This window comes from Hemibagrus wyckioides, linkage group LG12, assembly GCF_019097595.1.
Source record: "Hemibagrus wyckioides isolate EC202008001 linkage group LG12, SWU_Hwy_1.0, whole genome shotgun sequence".
Taxonomy (NCBI): domain Eukaryota; kingdom Metazoa; phylum Chordata; class Actinopteri; order Siluriformes; family Bagridae; genus Hemibagrus; species Hemibagrus wyckioides.
Window position 1 is genome coordinate 6,231,050 of NC_080721.1, and position 22,557 is coordinate 6,253,606.

At 40.6% G+C, this 22,557-nt stretch overlaps 1 protein-coding gene across 2 annotated transcripts in view; it reads left to right on the top strand.

Moving 5' to 3' along the window:
- fam91a1 (family with sequence similarity 91 member A1) overlaps window positions 1-21,015 on the top strand; it is a 43,678-nt gene extending 22,663 nt beyond the window's left edge. For both annotated transcript variants that reach the window (XM_058404896.1, XM_058404895.1), the window contains exons 5-24: window positions 7,482-7,549; window positions 7,806-7,919; window positions 9,282-9,372; window positions 9,719-9,781; window positions 10,405-10,511; window positions 10,615-10,653; window positions 11,985-12,097; window positions 12,214-12,323; window positions 13,516-13,625; window positions 14,475-14,561; window positions 14,878-15,007; window positions 15,251-15,399; window positions 16,276-16,410; window positions 17,335-17,448; window positions 17,538-17,610; window positions 17,718-17,861; window positions 18,112-18,219; window positions 18,305-18,428; window positions 20,015-20,084; window positions 20,782-21,015. In XM_058404896.1, coding sequence (XP_058260879.1) covers window positions 7,482-7,549; window positions 7,806-7,919; window positions 9,282-9,372; window positions 9,719-9,781; window positions 10,405-10,511; window positions 10,615-10,653; window positions 11,985-12,097; window positions 12,214-12,323; window positions 13,516-13,625; window positions 14,475-14,561; window positions 14,878-15,007; window positions 15,251-15,399; window positions 16,276-16,410; window positions 17,335-17,448; window positions 17,538-17,610; window positions 17,718-17,861; window positions 18,112-18,219; window positions 18,305-18,428; window positions 20,015-20,084; window positions 20,782-20,967 — 2,135 coding nt within the window. In that variant the 3' untranslated portion in view covers window positions 20,968-21,015. The remainder of the gene's footprint in view (window positions 1-7,481; window positions 7,550-7,805; window positions 7,920-9,281; window positions 9,373-9,718; window positions 9,782-10,404; window positions 10,512-10,614; window positions 10,654-11,984; window positions 12,098-12,213; window positions 12,324-13,515; window positions 13,626-14,474; window positions 14,562-14,877; window positions 15,008-15,250; window positions 15,400-16,275; window positions 16,411-17,334; window positions 17,449-17,537; window positions 17,611-17,717; window positions 17,862-18,111; window positions 18,220-18,304; window positions 18,429-20,014; window positions 20,085-20,781) is intronic.
- Window positions 21,016-22,557: the final 1,542 nt, after the last annotated feature.

Consider the following 22,557-nt stretch of genomic DNA (forward strand, 5'->3'; position numbering starts at 1 on the left):
TACACACTCTCATACACACTCACATACACACTCTCATACACACTCACATACACACTCTCCTACACATTCACATACACACTCACATACACACTCACATACACACTCTCATACACACTCTCCTACACATTCACATACACACTCACATACACACTCACATACACACTCACATATACACTCTCATACACACTCTCATACACACTCATACACACATACACACTCTCATATACACTCACATACACACTCATATACACTCACATATACACTCACATATACACTCACACACTCACATACACACTCTCATGCACACTCTCATACACACTCTCATACACACTCACATACACACTCACATACACACTCTCATATACACTCACATATACACTCACATATACACATACACACTCTCATACACACTCTCATACACACTCTCATATACACTCACATATACACTCACATATACACTCACATACGCACTCTCATACACACTCACATACACACTCTCATACACACTCTCATACACACTCTCATACACACTCTCATATACACTCTCATATACACTCACATACACACTCTCATATACACTCACATACACACTCTCATATACACTCACATACACACTCTCATACACACTCACATACACTCTCTCATACACACTCACATACACACTCTCATACACACTCACATACACACACACTCACATACACACTCTCATACACACTCTCATACACACTCACATATACACTCACATACACACTCACATACACACTCACATACACACTCACATACACACTCACATAAACACTCACACGCTCTCATACACACTCACATACACACTCACACACTCACATACACACTCACATGCACACACTCTCATGCACACTCTCATGCACACTCTCATGCACACTCTCATACACACTCTCATACGCACTCTCATACACACTTACATACAAACTCTCAAACACACTCACATACACACTCACATACACACTCTCATACACACTCTCATACACACACACACACACACTCATACACACTCACATACACACTCACATACTCACATACACTCTCTCAAACACACTCATACACACTTACATACAAACTCTCAAACACTCTCATACACACTCACATACACACACTCATACACACTCACATACACACACTCATACACACTCATACACACTCACATACACACACTCATACACACTCACATACACACTCACATACAAACTCTCAAACACTCTCATACACACTCACATACACACACTCATACACACACTCATACACACTCACATACACACTCTCATACACACTCTCATACACACTCTCATACACACACTCATACACACTCTCATACACACTCTCATACACACACTCATACACACTCACATACACGCTCACATACACACACTCACACACTCACATACACACTCTCATACACACTCACATACACACACTCATACACACTCACATACACACTCACATACAAACTCTCAAACACTCTCATACACACTCACATACACACTCACATACACACACTCATACACACTCACATACACACTCTCATACACACTCTCATACACACTCACATACACACTCACATACACACACTCACATACACACTCACATACACACTCACATACACACTCACATACACACTCACATACACACTCACATAAACACTCACGCTCTCATACACACTCACATACACACTCATACACACTCACATGCACACACTCACATGCACACTCTCATACACACTCTCATACGCACTCTCATACACACTTACATACAAACTCTCATACACACTCTCATACACACTCTCATACGCACTCTCATACACACTTACATACAAACTCTCAAACACACTCACATACACACTCACATACACACTCTCATACACACTCTCATACACACACACACACACACTCATACACACTCACATACACACTCACATACTCACATACACTCTCTCAAACACACTCATACACACACTCATACACACTTACATACAAACTCTCAAACACTCTCATACACACTCACATACACACACTCATACACACTCACATACACACACTCATACACACTCACATACACACTCACATACAAACTCTCAAACACTCACATACACACTCACATACACACACTCATACACACTCACATACACACACTCATACACACTCACATACACACTCTCATACACACTAACATACACACACATACACACTCTCATACACACACTCATACACACTCACATACAAACTCTCAAACACTCACATACACACTCACATACACACACTCATACACACTCACATACACACACTCATACACACTCACATACACACTCTCATACACACTCTCATACACACTCTCATACACACACTCATACACACTCACATACACACACTCATACACACTCACATACACACACTCATACACACTCACATACACACTCTCATACACACTAACATACACACACATACACACTCTCATACACACACTCATACACACTCACATACACACTCTCATACACACTCTCATACACACTCTCATACACACTCTCATACACACTCACATACACACACTCATACACACTCACATACACACACTCATACACACTCACATACACACACATACACACTCTCATACACACTCACATACACACTCACATACACACTCTCAAACACTCTCATACACACTCACATACACACACTCATACACACTCACATACACACACTCATACACACTCACATACACACTCTCATACACACTCACATACACACTCACATACACACTCTCAAACACTCTCATACACACTCACATACACACACTCATACACACTCACATACACACTAACATACACACTCTCATACACACTCATACACACTCACATACACACTCTCATACACACTCTCATACACACTCTCATACACACTCTCATACACACACTCATACACGCTCACATACACACACTCACACACTCACATACACACTCACATACACACTCACATACACACTCTCATACACACTCTCATACACACTCTCATACACACTCTCATACACACTCTCATACACACTCTCATATACACTCACATACACACTCACATACACACTCACATACACACACTCATACACACTCACATACACACTCTCATACACACTCTCATACACACTCTCATACACACACTCATACACGCTCACATACATGCTCACATACACACACTCACACACTCACATACACACTCTCATACACACTAACATACACACACTCATACACACTCACATACACACTCTCATACACACTCACATACACACTCTCATACACACTCACATACACACTCACATACACACTCACATACACACACTCATACACACTCACATACACAGTCTCATACACACTCACATACACACTCACATACAAACTCTCAAACACTCTCATACACACTCACATACACACACTCATACACACTCACATACACACTCACATACACACTAACATACACACTCTCATACACACTCATACACACTCACATACACACTCTCATACACACTCTCATACACACTCTCATACACACTCTCATACACACACTCATACACGCTCACATACACACACTCACACACTCACATACACACTCTCATACACACTAACATACACACACTCATACACACTCACATACACACTCTCATACACACTAACATACACACACTCATACACACTCACATACACACTCTCATACACACACACACACACACACTCATACACACTCTCATACACACACTCATACACACTCTCATACACACTCTCATACACACTCACATACACACTCACATACACAGTCTCATACACACTCACATACACACTCACATACAAACTCTCAAACACTCTCATACACACTCACATACACACACTCATACACACTCACATACACACTCTCATACACACTAACATACACACACTCATACACACTCACATACACACTCTCATACACACTAACATACACACTCTCATACACACTCACATACACACTCTCATACACACTAACATACACACACACACACACACACTCATACACACTCTCATACACACACACACACACACACTCATACACACTCTCATACACACACTCATACACACTCTCATACACACTCTCATACACACTCTCATACACACTCACATACACACTCACATACACACTCACATACACACTCACATACACAGTCTCATACACACTCACATACACACTCACATACACACTAACATACAAACTCTCAAACACTCTCATACACACTCACATACACACACTCATACACACTCACATACACACTCACATACACACTAACATACACACTCTCATACACACTCATACACACTCACATACACACTCACATACACACTCTCATACACACTCTCATACACACTCTCATACACACTCTCATACACACTCTCATACACACACTCATACACACTCACATACACGCTCACATACACACACTCACACACTCACATACACACTCACATACACACTCACATACACACTCTCATACACACTCTCATACACACTCTCATATACACTCACATACACACTCACATACACACTCACATACACACTCACATACACACTCTCATACACACTCTCATACACACTATCATACACACACTCATACACGCTCACATACATGCTCACATACACACACTCACACACTCACATACACACTCTCATACACACTCTCATACACACTAACATACACACACTCATACACACTCACATACACACTCTCATACACACTAACATACACACTCTCATACACACTCTCATACACACACTCATACACACTCTCATACACACACTCATACACACTCACATACATACTCACATACACACTCACATACACACTCACATACACACTCACATACACACACTCATACACACTCACATACACACTCTCATACACACTCTCATACACACTCTCATACACACTCACATACACACTCTCATACACACTCTCATACACACTCACATACACACTCTCATACACACTCACATACACACTCATACACACACTCTCATACACACTCACATACACACTCTCATACACACTCTCATACACACTCACATATACACTCACATACACACTCACATACACACTCACATACACACTCTCATACACACTCTCATACACACACACACACACACTCATACACACTCACATACACACTCACATACTCACATACACTCTCTCAAACACACTCATACACACTTACATACAAACTCTCAAACACTCTCATACACACTCACATACACACACTCATACACACTCACATACACACACTCATACACACTCACATACACACACTCATACACACTCACATACACACTCTCATACACACTAACATACACACACATACACACTCTCATACACACACTCATACACACTCACATACACACTCTCATACACACTCTCATACACACTCACATACACACTCTCATACACACTCACATACACACTCACATACACACACTCATACACACACTCATACACACTCACATACACACACTCATACACACTCACATACACACTCACATACACACTCACATATACACTCACATACACACTCTCATACACACTCACATACACACTCACATACACACACTCATACACACACTCATACACACTCACATACACACTCACATACACACTCACATACACTCTCATACACACACTCATACACACTCACATACACAATCTCATACACACTCACATACACACTCTCATACACACTCTCATACACACTCACATACACACTCTCATACACACTCTCATACACACTCACATACACACTCTCATACACACTCACATACACACTCATACACACACTCTCATACACACTCACATACACACTCTCATACACACTCTCATACACACTCACATATACACTCACATACACACTCACATACACACTCACATACACACTCTCATACACACTCTCATACACACACACACACACACTCATACACACTCACATACACACTCACATACTCACATACACTCTCTCAAACACACTCATACACACTCACATACAAACTCTCAAACACTCTCATACACACTCACATACACACACTCATACACACTCACATACACACACTCATACACACTCACATACACACTCTCATACACACTAACATACACACACATACACACTCTCATACACACACTCATACACACTCACATACACACTCTCATACACACTCTCATACACACTCACATACACACTCTCATACACACTCACATACACACTCACATACACACACTCATACACACACTCATACACACTCACATACACACACTCATACACACTCACATATACACTCACATACACACTCTCATACACACTCTCATACACACTAACATACACACACTCATACACACACTCATACACACTCACATACACACTCACATACACACTCACATACACTCTCATACACACACTCATACACACTCACATACACAATCTCATACACACTCACATACACACTCTCATACACACTCTCATACACACTCACATACACACTCTCATACACACTCTCATACACACTCACATACACACTCACATACACACTCCTACACAATCCCATTCACATGCTCATACACTCTCATATACAGTATCATACACACTCACATACACTCACATTCACATGCTCATACACTCTCATACACACTCACATATACACTTACATTCGCCTGCTCACACATTCCCATACCCACTCCCATACACACTCTCATACACACTCCCATACACTCACATACGCACTCTTATAAACACTCCCATTCACCCTCCCATACACACTCTCATGCCCAATCTCATACACAGTCTGATACACACTCTCATAGCACACTCTCATTCATACACACTCACTGACAGTTAGTAGCACTTGAGAGTCAAGTCCCCAGGGATTGAACACAGGATGGTGGAGCTGTGAGGCAGCGGTGCTATAAAATATTCATGCGTATTAGTTATTTATATCAAATTAAAAGCCCCGAGCTATGAGATGTTTTGTCTAGCTCAGTAAACAGCAGGGGATCTGTTGAATGACAATTTCAGCATGGGTGATAGTGATTTAGTTGTTCAAGTGGCTTTTGTTGGTTTTAGCCCTTATGCATGACCTTGCTGTAGGAGCCTCATTAAACAGTTTTTTTCTCTTTTTACACAAAAGGGCCTTTTATGGGGTTTTTTTTTGTACTAATATTTGAGGGGCAGAAAGAAGAAACAGCTACAGCTATGGTGGAGTGGTATAATATAAGAGTGGTATAAAGTATGAGTGTTAAATATTGTAGAGACAAACCCTGTATTTGTGGTTTAATTGCCAAGATGATCATGTGCAGAGGTGTGTGTGTGTGTGTGTGTATGCACGGTTTATATAACTCGGTTTATATAATGGAATCCATACCAAGTGTTATAAATGGCTCTGGTGATTGATGCTTTTCAGGTCTGAGGCTTCTCGGCATTGGGCGGAACCAGTACATCGATCTGATGAACCAGTGCAGGTCATCCAAAGTAAGGGAAAAAAAGTAAAAAATCTTTGATGCGCCTCAATCTGTCTCGGTGCTTTCATGTTTCTGCAGCTATGTTAATGAAGTGTGTGCAAAACTCTCTTAGGATTTTCAGCATGAAAATCGTCAGATGGTCTTTAAATCTGGCTGTGTTAGAAGAACTCAGAGGAGAGCCCTGTAGCACTCCTCAGAGAGCCATGCCTTGTAGATGTAATGAAATTCACGTGCTCTTGCCTAAGCAAGCATCTGTCCCTGACCAGAAATTTTTTCGGAGAAAATCAGCAAGGGACCTTCTGCCAGCCAAACCAGTGGAGATCTCAGTGGAGCCGTGGTGGGTAGCGCAAACCGGATACATCACCGAGGACGACATAAGGGTAAGTAATCAAGAAAACAGCACTAGATTAAATGATGCATAGTTACTAAAATCAGGCTTCTGGATAGGATCTTGATGGAGAATAATTATGGCGAAAAATTAGTCACTCACTTGGACAAGATGGTTAACATGTGAAGGTGCAAAATATTTCTTTTTACTGTGACACATGCTTGCTTAAGTATTCACCCCTGGGTCAAAAACCACCGTTTATTGCACTTTTATAGCTGCAGGTCTTATAGGATGTGTCTCTGTGAGGTTTGCGCCTCTGGGTTTTATATATCTGCCCATTCTTCTCGGCAGAATTGCTCGATGCCGCTGGTAAGCACTAGTCTTCCCAGAGATTCTCAATCAGGTTGAGGTCTGGTCTTGATTTCAAGAACCTGAGACAGCATGCCTAGGGACGTTTTCCTGCAGCAAGGTGAACATCTTGCCCAGTATCTAGGCTCTTGGAGAGAGAGACTCCATCCATCTTGCCAGTTTCTCCACCACCTGGTGCTAGCACCATCATGCTTCACTGCAGGGACAGTGTTCTCACTGTAATGTGCAGTGTCGGGTTTCTGCCCAATGTACCTGCATCCTACCAGAGAACATATTCTCGAACATGAGATATCTCATGCCTTCAGAATTACTCTCACTGACTAATCTTTTACTTTTTGCTTGGCCTCCTCTATACAGAGTCTTTTTAATGACGCTCTGCAGGACGTTCAGTTTTTCCATTTTTACAACCAAACCCTGATTGATAAATAACCAGACCTTTGTAGTAAACACACCTAAATATCTTCAGCCCCAGAATTTGCATTCATAATCATCCTTTCATCCAATATCATCATCAGCTACTGACCATGAGACTGCTGTTGTCAGCTGGAGATATTGCTTTTGACTATTTTCAACTGAGAATTGACACTGAGGTGTTTAATAAGCTGAGATTTTCTCGTACGCTGGTTACACTCCTACCAGCACCACACACCACCGTGTCAGTGTCACCGCTGTGCTGAAAATGATCCTGTTTTGGTCTCTACTGTCTGATACGGATCATGTCTACCTCTATATGTAGGCTTACCTAAAAATGATCGGTGTGTAATATTGTTGTATGTAGAAAGTCACTACACATTTATTTGTTTGCATTAGAAGGCAAATTACATCGAGATTATTCAATATTTAATTATCCTACTTAAGGAATGGAAATATTCTTAAATGTTTTGAAATTGTCAGCTGGATCTTGTATAGTATTTACAGTTTAAAAACTCAGATTTATTTGGTTTTTTGTCTTTATGGAAACAAATCCTGTTCCCCGAAACGGTCCTTTATAGTTGCTCATCAGTCGTGGTATTATTCTGAGTGTCACTGTGTCGGATGATTACAGATCTGTTCTTCAGCGGAGAAGAGGGCCATTGATAAGATGATTGATTCCGGACCCCAGCTGGCTGGATCTATGGAGTACAATGTGGTTCTCAGTGAGTGTCATATCCGAGAGACTCGCAGTCAGTCAGACGCTGACGGGAATTCAGCTAAATGAAAAACAGTTAAAAATAATGAGACGTGTTATGATGGAGTGCAGTAGTTTGAGCTGTTCATCATGCAGCCTGAATAAAAGCTAATAGAAGAAAGCGAAGAGAAATGTGTTGAGAGTACGTATGAAATAGTTTAAGTGCAATCCATACTCTGGAAAATTACCGGGGAAGCTGCGTGAATGACAATTTAGCTATTCAGGCGGTTTGTATTACAAGTGACGGTATACTGTGACATCAAATCTCATGCTTGGGTTTTTTTTTTTTTTTTTTTGTTTCCTCTCTTTCAAAGGTCTGTATAACAGGGGCTTTATATACCTTGATGTACCCATATCTGATGACAGCTGTATATCAGGTATGTAGTTACCATCTGAAGAGTGGAAAAGGAGTGGAGATCTATTTGGGAGCCCGTTGATATAGGATGGGGTTAGGATGGTGCTACTCTCCCCCCTGTCCATTAAAGCAAGCCAATTATGAGCATCTCTGAACTGTGGAAGAGGGTAGATAGCATTTCTCTCTCCCCCATGTTGTGACATAAGCAGCAGGTTTTTAAAAGATGCAGTGGTTGTATCTCATAGAATATGTTAGCCCTCATCCTCCCCAGATCGTACCTAGGACCCAACTGGCTAGTGGATTTGAACTGGCTTTGACCAAATATGGACAAAATGATATATATATATATATATATATATATATATATATATATATATATATATATATATATATATATATATATATATATATATATATATCACTAATGTGCTCTTGGGCTGTTCATGAGTCATAGACATATCCATGTGTAGGTTTAAAAGTTTTTCGTTCATCCTTGCCTGGTAACATTTTAGTGACTGTTAGCAACCGTAATAGCGTCTGAGAGGACCATTAGTCCATAGCAGAAAATGAGTAATCTCACCTCCATTTGGAACGATTCCAGAGAAAACATTTGTGCTGATGCTTTTTGTTCTGGTCCACTCGCAGTGCCACCTCTGGAGGGGTTCGTCATGAACAGGGTCCAGGGCGATTACTTCGAGACTCTGTTGTACAAAATCTTCGTATCCATTGATGAGCAGACCAACGTCTCTGAGGTATATATATTGGTATTTATATAGTATTATATATTAATAGTTTTTTATTCTTTTCATCGATCATATGTTTTTCAACTCGTTTTCATCTTGTTTCTATCATCAGCTGGCGAACGTGCTGCAGATTGACCTGGGCCTGGTGAAGGTAGGTGTTTCCATCCCAGCTTTCGTACTATGTTGGACACACAGTCAAGCCGTTCTTATTGACTGACAAAAAACAAATGCACCATTGGTGCACTTTTAACGTATGCAGAAATAAGAAATAATTCTTACTTGCTGATGTTAGCTGTGCAGCTTCCTTTGAACAGAAAGAAACCGAAGAAACCGAAATGTTCTTTTTAGAGCCTAATTATCAGATATCGTGGAAAGCAGAATATAGAATATATCAGATATAGTGGAAATCATATATAGCAGAAACCATGGTTGCATTATAATAGCAACCTATTTCTCTAGTCTGCCAATATGCATTTTGACTCCATCTTGCCATTTTCTTAAGATCATAAGTCAAATTATATTAAGTGTATTGAATTTTTTAGTGATCCTTTTTAAGTAATGGAAATATTCTTAAATGTTTTGAAATTTTCAGCTTGTTCAGTTTTTACAGCTTAAAACCTCAGATTTATTTGGTTTTATTTACTTATTTATTTTGTCTTTATGGCAACAAATCCTGTTCCCCGAACTCTCGAAACAGTCCTTTATAGTTGCTCATCAGTCGTGATATTATTCTGAGTGTCGGATGATCTGTTCTTCAGCTGAGAAGAGGGCCAATCCTCAGATATAGTGGAAAGCATGGTTATTTTTTCGGTACATCATAATAGTAGCCTTTCTGATATTTTCTTAAGATGAGCAAATTGTAAGCGTTCGTTCCCTGCGGTCATCGAATCCCATTAGTTTGAACTCATTTATTCAGTTTGGTTGATGACAATGCATATGAATAAATGTCACAGTTCCAGGAAAAACCCACGTGGCTCATGAATGCGTCCGAGCCTACTTTAAAACTGGGAATATGGACACGTTAGATGCAGTCTACACATGTAAACCATATGCAAATGAGACCACAGGCTTTCTCTTATTCACCTTGTCCCATTGCGCGTCCACAGGCGGAGAAAACGGTCTTCAGCCGAATCGCTGCCTGACCTACTTTCCTCTGCAGAGCATTTTACATGTTTGAGGAGGCAGTGCAATTTTATCACTCTGTGAATGTTCTTGACTTTTCTTTTTTTCCCCCCCTAGAGTCATTTCAGGGAGGCGGTTTTCTGATTGCTATGATGTACAAAAGCGAATTTGATGAATCGCAGTCACTTAAATGCCAGCATGTGCTTAGCCGCGATGTGTCTTGCTCGCAGTTAGACGTCGATGTTATCGTACGAGTTGTTTGTGTTTTACACCAAAGTCTCGGTTATCTCTTTCAGTCGGTTATTGCTGTTGTGAGAAATAAAAAATGCATGCACTCTTAGCTGTGTGTCTTGAATGCAGAATGCTGTGTCCATGTACTGCCGACTCGGTTTTGCCATCAAGAAAGGTCAGGTGATCAGCCCTGACCAGCTGCACCCGTCATGGAAAAGCGCTCCCTCTGTCAACAGACTAAAGTATGGCAACCGATTGTGTTTCTGCATGACTTCATTTTACATCTCGCTTATTTTTTGTAGGCTAGGGCTGAGCACTACTCAAAGTGTGTGTGTGTGTGTGTGTGTGTGTGTGTCAGGGGCACTATGGACCCTCAAAAGATGCTGCTATCCTGGGAAGGAAGCAGTCCAGTAATGGAGGCTGGTTCCTCCGCTACAGACACAGACACCACCAGTTTGGAGGACCAAGGTGAGAGGGTGCTACTCATGGACTAAGCCCATGTAGGAAAACATCCACATGTTCTTAATAAAATTTTATTTTAGTAGAATTTTTTTGTTATGATCTGAGAGTAACAAATCTAATCATATTGTGTTTTGTATTCTGGGAGTAAATCATACAGTTGTATTTTTACCGGAATTGCACAGGATTATAACAGGACAATAATCAATGATGCGGTGGTGGAAATCCTACCCCAAAGTTGTTTTTAGATTCCAATCGTGAAGTGTTTTATTATTTTAATACCGTAGCAATTTGCCAACACTAGCAATTTTTCATTTATTATTAAATGTCACATTGTGCTTTTTAACTATTTATATTTTTAATGTTTTAATGTTGTTGTGGAACGTGAGCCAAGTTAGTTCCAGTTATCACTTAAGTTATAGGAGCTATAAACAGCTAATTCCCTCGACACACTCCTCGCCGTTTTCTCTTAATATTAAGAAAAAAAAATGCAGTTGTTGTGTTACCAAGAAGTTGGAATGAAACTCCAGTCCTCCAAGTTTAATTCTTGAAGCCTAAAAGCAGCTTTGACCATATCAACAGTTATGCATGTTTTTTAACCAATTATATACCGACCAGGCATAACATTATGACCACCTGCCTAATGTTGTGTCGGTCCCCCTTTTGCTGCCAAAACAGCCCTGACCCTTCGTGCACTGTGTATTCTGACACCCTTCTATCAGAACCAGCATTAACTTCTTCAGCAATTTGAGCAACAGTAGCTCGTCTGTTGGACGTCCATCAATGAGCCTTGGCTGTCCATGACCCTGTCGCTGTTCCTTCCTTGGACCACTTTTGATAGATACTGACCACTACAGTCTGGGAACACCCCACAAGAGCTGCAGTTTTGGAGATGCTCTGATCCAGTGGTCTAGCCATCACAATTTGGCCCTTCGTCAAACTCGCTGAAATCCTTACGCTTGTCCATTTTTCCTGCTTCTAACAATAACAATAATTTATTTGCAAGGAGGAAATTAATATGCATCTGGGATTAGAGATTCTGTGAAATCAATCAACACCTTCTGACCAATCAGAATTGATCACTGTGTCCTGTGCTATAACGGTGAGCAGATCATTTTGCATATCCTGGCTGGCGTGTGAGGTATAAATAAGTTGTTTATACTGACCACGTTTATTTATTTATTTATTATTGCTCTTTCAGACGCCGTGAGCGTGAGCAGTTTAAGTATTCCTGCTGCCCCTACCAAGAGAATCGCCTTCCTGTTCGATTCAACCCTCACAGCCTTCCTCATGATGGGCAACCTTTCCCCTGTAAGTTTACCTTAACACTTCTACTGCACAGCTATCAATTTACCGGAATTTTTTAATATTAATATAGAGTCAATAAGCGTTTTCACCTCACTTCAATTTTTATTCACAATCTTGGGAAGCATGCTGCGGACAAATATTTGCTGTCCAGTCAAGAAAAGATAAATAGTGAATAAAAAATGGAAAAACTTGACCTGAACTCAGAAAAATAGCTTAAAATGATGAATAAAAACCTTAAATTCTTGCCTATTCAAAACAGAGAATATTAAGAGAGACCTTGAGGATTCTAAACTCAGATGTTTGCTTAATCTCCTTGTACATGGTTTAATAATAGCATGCTTGAGATAAAGAGACCTTAGAGACCAGGAAGAGGTTTGAAATGTGAAAACCTGGGCAGTTAAAGATTGGAAAAATCATCATCTGGTCTTTTTTTCCAGTCTTCAACTGTTCAGTTTGGGTGAGTCTGAGCCCTCGGTAGCGTCAGCTTCCTGTTTATGGATGACAGGAGTGGATCCCGATGTGGTCTTCTGCTGTTGTAGCTGATCCACTTCAAGGTGTAACGTGTTGTGTAGGATGTGTCTGAGATGCTATTCTCTAGCTTTCTTGTCAGCCCAAGACAGTCTGGCCTGTCATTTCCACCTGCAGAGCTCCGGTTCACAGGATCTCTTCTAAAATACTGAAACCAAGCTCGTCTGGCATCAACGACTATGAGCTGAATCTGTGTCTACATTATTTTTGCCAAATAATTGACTGATTGTATAACTGCTTGACTGGGCAGGTGTCCAGATGTTCCCTTGTAAAGTGTTTGGTGAGTGTTTATTGTTTACGAAAGCTGCATTTTCTGTGTGTCAGAATTTAAAGAGCCATGCAGTGACCATGTTTGAGGTGGGGAAGCTGTCGGATGAGACCCTGGACAGTTTTTTAATGGAACTGGAGAAGGTAAAGACCTCATTATCATGCACCATTGGAAATGAGCCTCTTAATGGGAGACTAACGGTCTCATCCTGTGAATCAGTTGGGAAGAGGAGACACAGGCCGGAAAGCCTGCTGACTTATTATACAGAATGCATACATCTATTTCTCTTTGGCTTCTCCTTATCACTTATTAAAACCTAAACCTGGTTTCTGGTTCACTTGTACTTGTACACACACACACACACACACACTGTGAACATATTAAGGCTGATAATAAATAATTCCTAATAATAATAGTTGATGATTGTGTCTGTGTGTGTGTGCGTGTGTGTGTTTAAAGGTGGAGAGCACTGCTGAAGGAGAAGCTCAGAGGTATTTTGATCATGCACTTACCCTCAGGAACACAATACTATTTCTGCGCTACAACAAAGAGCTCACTCCTGATCAGGGCCCCGACATACCAAATATAGGTGATCCATCAACGTTTTATTTCTATTATTACTTCAATTATTTCCAGATTAAATATATATAATTAATTCGAAGGAATAAGAGGGACTCAGTTGCGAATGCACATACAACTGTGCTTATACTATGTACTGGAAATGACTGTGCATTCGAGTTCATTTTATGTATGTGTGTGTGTGTGTGTGCGTGTGTGTGTGTGTGCGCGCACGTGTGTGTGTGTGTGTGCGTGTGTGTGTTTTCCCCCTCAGGCCTGCCTCTGGACCTCCTCCGATGTGAGAGTCTGCTGGGATTGGATCCTGCCACCTGCAGCCGGGTGCTGAACAAGAACTACAAGCTGCTGGTTTCCATGGCGCCGCTAAGCAACGAGATCCGGCCAATCAGCAGCTGTACACCTCAGGTAGGCCCGCCTCCTCTGGAGACTGCATTGAGAATCACTTGTATAGATAGACAGCTCGGATTTATGCTACCGTGCGCTAGTTCAATTATATACCTCTTTAATTATTTCCTACTATTTGGGCGGTAAGACCTCATTTAAATTTTAATTAAAAGTGGACGAATCATGAAAAATCATTTTTCGTAAACGAACCAACAAAAATTAATTATATTATGAAGAATGGTAACCAATTAACCTGAGCGTTACAAGTAAAAAAAGATTTTAAAAATAGCTCCTAGTCGCAAAAATCATTTTACCCCTGGTCACATGACCTCCATCTATTATTTAGACCTCCACTGACCATCGGTAGGATTCCCAAGCAGAAGACTTGTTTTCTATTAACATTGTTTATTGCCAAATAATTGAGATAGAGTCAGTGGGAAATCTGAACAGAAGTGATGATAAAGTTTAATTGAAACTCTGGTGCAGAACGAAGACTTACATAACGTCTGAGACGGCGATCCTGCCACAGATTTTTCTACGCCCACGCCACATGATCAAGTGTGTGTTGATTAGCCGGTGGGCTGGACCACGTGTGTTGGCAACATTTTAATGACACATTTTCTAGAAACGTGCTAGAATTGTGCTGGATCGTTGTCTGTTGCTGTGATTGTGCAATATTATGTCCATGGAAAAAAATATGGAGTGTTGGATGTACATGCTATATCTATACACAGATAGACAGACAGACAGACAGATAGATAGATAGATAGATAGATAGATAGATAGATAGATAGATAGATAGATAGATAGATAGATAGATAGATAGATAGATAGAAAGAGGCTACTGGTGTGATTAATGTGTATGATATTTATTACGGTTGCTGTTTTGTCCTCCAGCACATTGGGCCAGCAATCCCCGAGGTCAGCTCCATTTGGTTTAAGCTGTATTTGTACCATGTGACTGGCCAGGGCCCTCCTTCTCTGCTGCTGTCCAAGGGCTCTAGACTACGGAAACTACCAGAAATCTTCCAGGTAAGTCATAAACAGGTAATTAATCAATGGTCTTACCACTTTTATCACAGAGAAAATTTCTAATAATAGCACATCTTCACATATCCTCTTGTACCAAAGCAATTTGTCAACAATTTTAAAATAGCATTTTATGCTTTTTATCCATTTATAGTTACATCCATGATTTTTTAATAAATGAAACAAACAAAATAAATGCAGTTTGTCATTAAACTGCAAAACCCACATCCTGAGAATTTGTTAAAAACTTTAAGAAACAGCTTCACCTCACCTCTGACACTGGAGGCTCCTTCCAATAACGTAAAGATCTCCTTCACTATATCACTGAATAAACATGATTCTGTCTTTAATAATAACACATAAAATATCACATCTGTTTATTATGATTCTTAGATTATGTACCGTTGTTACTATAGACACGATAACGTATTAGAGTGTTCATGTAAACCTACAGAGTCAGAACTACTATTGGGGAGCCACCCAATATACCCAATGTACTATTGGGGAGCCACCCAGTATAATTTCCTCGCCACCATCGCTGCAGGCTTGCTCATTAGAAATAAAATAGTAACTTTAATTTAAACTTAATAATTTTTTTCCCTTCTCTGTTTCTATACTTCTGTAAAGCTGCTTTGAGACAATGTCCGTTGTTAAAAGTGCTATACAAATGAATTGAATTCAGTTGAAGCACCAATCAGATTTGAGAATTCAAGAATGTTTCGTTGTAGCCTATTTATTAATTTATATTTAATTAATTAATTAATTTATTTATTTAAAATAGCGTCTTTACTATTCAACAATTATTCTATTTCTGAGTCCTAGTTTTAACATTATCAAAAGCACAATAAATCAGAATTTGTTCTTTCTAATATTATTACTATTATAACTTGTGTATTTTTTATTTATTTATTTATTTATTTTTATTAGGCTTATGACCGGCTCCTCATCACGTCCTGGGGTCATGACCCTGGTGTGGTTCCCACGTCAAATGTCCTCACCATGTTGAACGATGCCTTGACTCACTCTGCGGTGCTCATACAGGTACGGAAGCCAGAAGACGACCTAAAGACACTTCAGTGCAGCAGCAAGACCTCCTCTGACATGCCATCTTTCTCTGTTTATACCTACAGGGTCATGGCATGCATGGTCATGGGGAAACGGTTTATATCCCCTTCCCTTTCGATGAAGAAGACTTCAAAGGAGGTGTATATATATATATATATATATATATATATATAACATCCACAAACGCACCCTCATGTACTTGTTTATCTGACTTCTAAATTGTCCGTCCCATCCCACTTTCCTAGAATTCTCCTATTCCAACATGTGTGCTCACAAGGCCCTGAAGGTCCTGCGTGAAAAAGTGGATCTGGAGCACCAGTGTGGCTACATTACAATGTTAAACTGTAACAACAGGAACCGCCGCAGGCCTAGTGACGCAGATGCAGCCGGTGAGAATCGGCGTCGATCGTTAAACCGTTTGTTTTGGATAGGCTGATTAGGAAAAGACCTTTAAGACAATCATTAGCCCATGCTATCAGCAAGAGCACCAATTACATTAGAATAAGGAAAAAAAACCCAAACATTTTAATAGGACAGCTTTTTATCTCTAACTCGGTTAGCCTTTTAATTGCTCTTTATGCATGATTGAATCTGACTTCAGTTTGCATTGTTGGGTACATTGTGTGTTCTCTGTGGTAGGAGAACCCGAGTTTGGTACAGGGTTTGATGCCAACGGGAGCAGCGAGTCTTTTGAGCTGGTTACTGAGGAGAACAACGGGGACGGCAGTAAGAAGCAGGGAACAGAGGGTACGTGTGGAATGAACAGAGCGGCTCGGTAAAGACGGAAATACGAGACGAATGACAGTGGAAGGTCATATTTCTTTTTACGTAGGGTCTTCCTGTGAGGATGAGTGGGTTCCTCTGGAGCTGTGCTTTGGAATGCCGCTGTTCAGTTCAGAGCTAAACCGTAAAGTGTGCGAGAGGATCGTCTCACACAAACTCTGCAGCAAAGACAGGTAACTAAAACCTGCAATGCAAACATTAGAGAGAGAGAGTGTGTGTGTGTGTGTGTGTGTGTGAGTATGAGAGAGATTTTGTTTGTGTGTGTCTGAGAGAAAGAGAGATAGAAAGAGTAGAGAGAGAGTATGATTGAGATATTTTGTGTGTGTGTCTGAGAGAGAGAAGGAGATGGAGAGAGAGAAAGTGAGTGAGTGAGAGTGAGAGAGATTGTGTGTGTGTCTGTGTGTGAGAGAGAGATTTTGTGTGTGTGTGTGTGTGAGAGAGAGAAAGAGAGAGAGAGAGATTTTGTGTGTGTGTGTGAGAGAGAGAGAGAGAGAAAGAGAGAGATTTTGTGTGTGTGTGCGTGTGTGCGTGTGTGTGCGTGAGAGAGAGTGAGTGAGTATGATTGAGAGATTGTGTGTGTGTGTGCGCTCATGTGTGTCTGAGAGAGAGAGAGAGAGAGAGATTTTGTGTGTGTGTGCGTGAGAGAGAGAGAGTGAGTATGATTGAGAGATTGTGTGTGTGTGCGCATGTGTGTCTGAGAGAGAGAGAGAGAGAGAGAGATTTTGTGTGTGTGTGCGTGAGAGAGAGTGAGTATGATTGAGAGATTGTGTGTGTGTGCGCATGTGTGTCTGAGAGAGAGAGAGAGAGAGAGAATGGGGGAATAAAGAAGGAGAGATTGAGAGAATGGGGGAATAGAGAGAGAGAGAGAAAGAGAGAGAGAATGGGGGGAATACAGAAAGAGAGAGAGAAAGAAAGAAAGAGAGAGAGAGGTGGTAGACTGGAGAAACCGTCACATGATCAGATTGGGACATTTTCTGTTGAATGTAGTTTTAAAGTCACCTTTAATTTACACCTGAATATTCAGTTCAGACATTTCAGCGTTTCATTCCATTGATTCGTTTTGGAAAAATCACATTATTACTGCAAAGTTTGAAGGAATTTTAAGTTTCCAATGGGAAATGATTTCTCACTGATAATCAGCATCATCACTCTCGGTCTCATCACCTCACGGCGTTTAAACACGAGCCTCATCATCGTCTCTTCACTCAAACCCCGTCTCCGCACGTCGCTGGGAAAATAATCATTGATTAATTCACTCCTTTCTGTTTGAGAAATTTCTTGTTGTTAATCTCTTTCTATTAGGCGATTGAAACGTGTCAAATATTTCTGCTCTGTATCTGTGACGCTATGATGGCAAGTTGAGAAGAGATACCTGATTACTAACTGAATGTCCAGTTAATTAAAAATGAATGTCCATTTCACTGTGGCACTTGGATCAAACCATCACTTCTAGCTGCCAACTTCTGGTCAGATTGACAGCTTTTAGCACTGCTTTTAAAAAAGGAGAATAAATAGAAACAACGTTTTGATCAAATATATTTATTGTTGTAGAGGTTTTAGTTTTAGAATGGTCAGAAAAAACACTTTTGGTCAAAACTTCATACAGGTTTTCCCCAGACTGCCTATAGACACATAAGCAATACACATATTAAGTATTAAATGAATTTAAGGATCTCTCTCTCTCTCTCTCTCTCTCTCTCTCTATCTCTCTCTCTATCTCTCTCTCTATCTCTCTCTCTATCTCTCTCTCTCTCTCCAGTCTTCAGGAGCTACTACATTCCAGTCGAAAGCTGTCCTTGAAAGTTCTGAGCTTTGTCCAATCATTCCAAGTAAGCATCAGTTCATTTCACATTTGTAATCATTCACCGGATGACATTTCCGCACCCTGTGAGTGTTCTATTACTGTAGGAACAGCCGTGTTAGGTTCGTCCCGAATCACATGCACTATTCTATGCCATTTTTAGTACTATAAATAGAGTAGTTTGTTCAAAAAAATCCTGCAGGAAGAAGAAGAAGAAGACGAAGAAGAAGAAGAAGAAGAAGAAGAAGAAGAAGCACACTTCAAGGACACGGATGCTGAACTGAAAAGAAAAAAGTGTGGAATATTGGACACTTCATGCACATGCTGCTTTGTTTATGTAGAGGAAAAGGGGCGGGGCTACCAGGCGCTGACTCTGGATGAGAAAAATTTCAAGACTCCGGGTGACAAAACGTCATTTAAATGAGGCAAAATGATGTGATTTTTATCTTATTATTATTTGCCATCGACTGGGAAAAGCCTTATTCTGATATATAGCAAGAAAAAAAAAAACCTTAGTGATTTATTTGAGATGATACTACCTCTCAAAAATTCATACACTAGGTGTTAGGGTACATAGTGCACAGTGTATACTGTAGTATGTCATTTGGGATGCAGCTATCAGTCATTCCTGATAAATAACATATGAAGATGTTACGCTACAGAATGAATTTTAGTCCCTAACAACTTGTTCCCTAGCTGTATATTTATATTTTTCTTTCTTACAGGACTGTAACCATTCCAGTGACCCGGACAGTGGGGTATCAGGGCCTCTCTGCCAGCCGCCGGCTGAGACCGGTGTCCCCCTCCCTGCCATAAACCTCCTCTTTAAGGACGGGCAGCTGAAAGAGTGGAGCGGCCGAGCCCCACCTTCCCTCCAGCTCTCCAGCATACAAAGAGACCAGCCTACATAAAACCACACCCCCCACCTCTCTCTCACTGTCTCTCTCTCTCTCTCTCTCTCTCAAAAAAACCCACAAAAAACAGAAATCATCTACACACCAATCACCATCACATCCAGCCCCACTCATCCCGATCGATTCTCGAGCTAGCAGTGTTATTATCCTGGCTCTGTTTGGTTTCAGCCGAACGTAATACTCTACGATAATTCGGTGATCTGGACACGATCACACCCCTCATCTTACCAAGCATCAGCTGTCGTTCTGTGTCGAGTTTATTCCGTATCGAAAAGCGAAATATTCTCACATAAGTGTGACCTTGCTTGGGAAAAAGAATAGGACGAGCCCTGTGGTTGGATGAAGTCACCCAGGTCTTTTGTAAAATGCCTATTTGTACTGTCATGTACATGTCGTGTGACCTGATGCATGATGCCATTGCACAAAATCTCAGAACAGCAACACGGTTTGCGTAAGGCGGCCATGAAAATGGAGTTTTTACTTTTGCACAAACTCTGTTGATTTTCCTCGACGTATTTTTTCCTTTTTAAAATCATTAACGCATGTTCGTTATTCGAGAAAGATTTCAATTTCATCGGAACTTTTTTCCACCGTCATCATTTTCTGGTAGCCAGAGTATAGGAGCAAAATATGCTTTCACCTTCATTATTTTGCTGTTCACCAAAGAGTCATCTTTTTTCTTTTTTAATTGGTATTATTTCAGACAGCAGTTTTTAGTGTTATTTTGCAGCATTATACAGGAATTTCTCAGTTCACAGTAGAATGAAATCAGCTGTGTGCTTGTGTACTCGATGGTCTGAGACCTATTCAGTTTAAGGAATTACTCATATGAATTACAGCTGTTTTGGAGTCCAGAGCCTGGCTCTTTTAAAAGAAAAACAAGTGGAAAGATCATTCTGTAATATTCCTAATAATCTCTTTTGGTTATAATAACGTAGCATTGCTACTGTGTTAAATCATGTAGCCAATCAGGCTCTGTTTCCTTTTCCAGCTCTATAGTCATGGTTATTAACCATTGCCATGAGATCTTGGTGCAGCATGATGAGTGTTTTAGAAACCATTGTGTGTATTGTGCATCGTTCTCGCACCTTCTCCCCCCCTCCCCCCATCATTCCCTTTCACTAAGAACCTTTTTGCGCCCCACTCTGTCCATTTCTCTGTTCCTAACCCATCTCAGTGTTAGAGACGAACTTGTTAGTTTTCTAATGTCGATCTGCATTTTAGGAACTCTTTGTTGTAGGGTGTTTGATGGGACTGTGAATAATTCTCTTGTAATTAAATGGGTCTAAAAGTGACATTCCCTCTCCTGCCACATCCCCCTCCCTCCAAATCTATATGGCATACCAACATGTACAAAATATATGATAAATCGAAAAATAAATAAAAATGGCGCAGCAATGTTCCCCTAAAAACCCATTTAGACATGCAGTGCTTGTCTGGTGCTGTAATTGCTACTGAAACACAAATGCAGGGTGTCGGCAACGGGTCGGCAGATGATGACGCATAAAAATGCAACAGTCTGAGCAAAGGTGAGAGTATGAAATGAGAACGGGACTGAATGTTTTTCTCTCTCTCTCTGTCTCATCA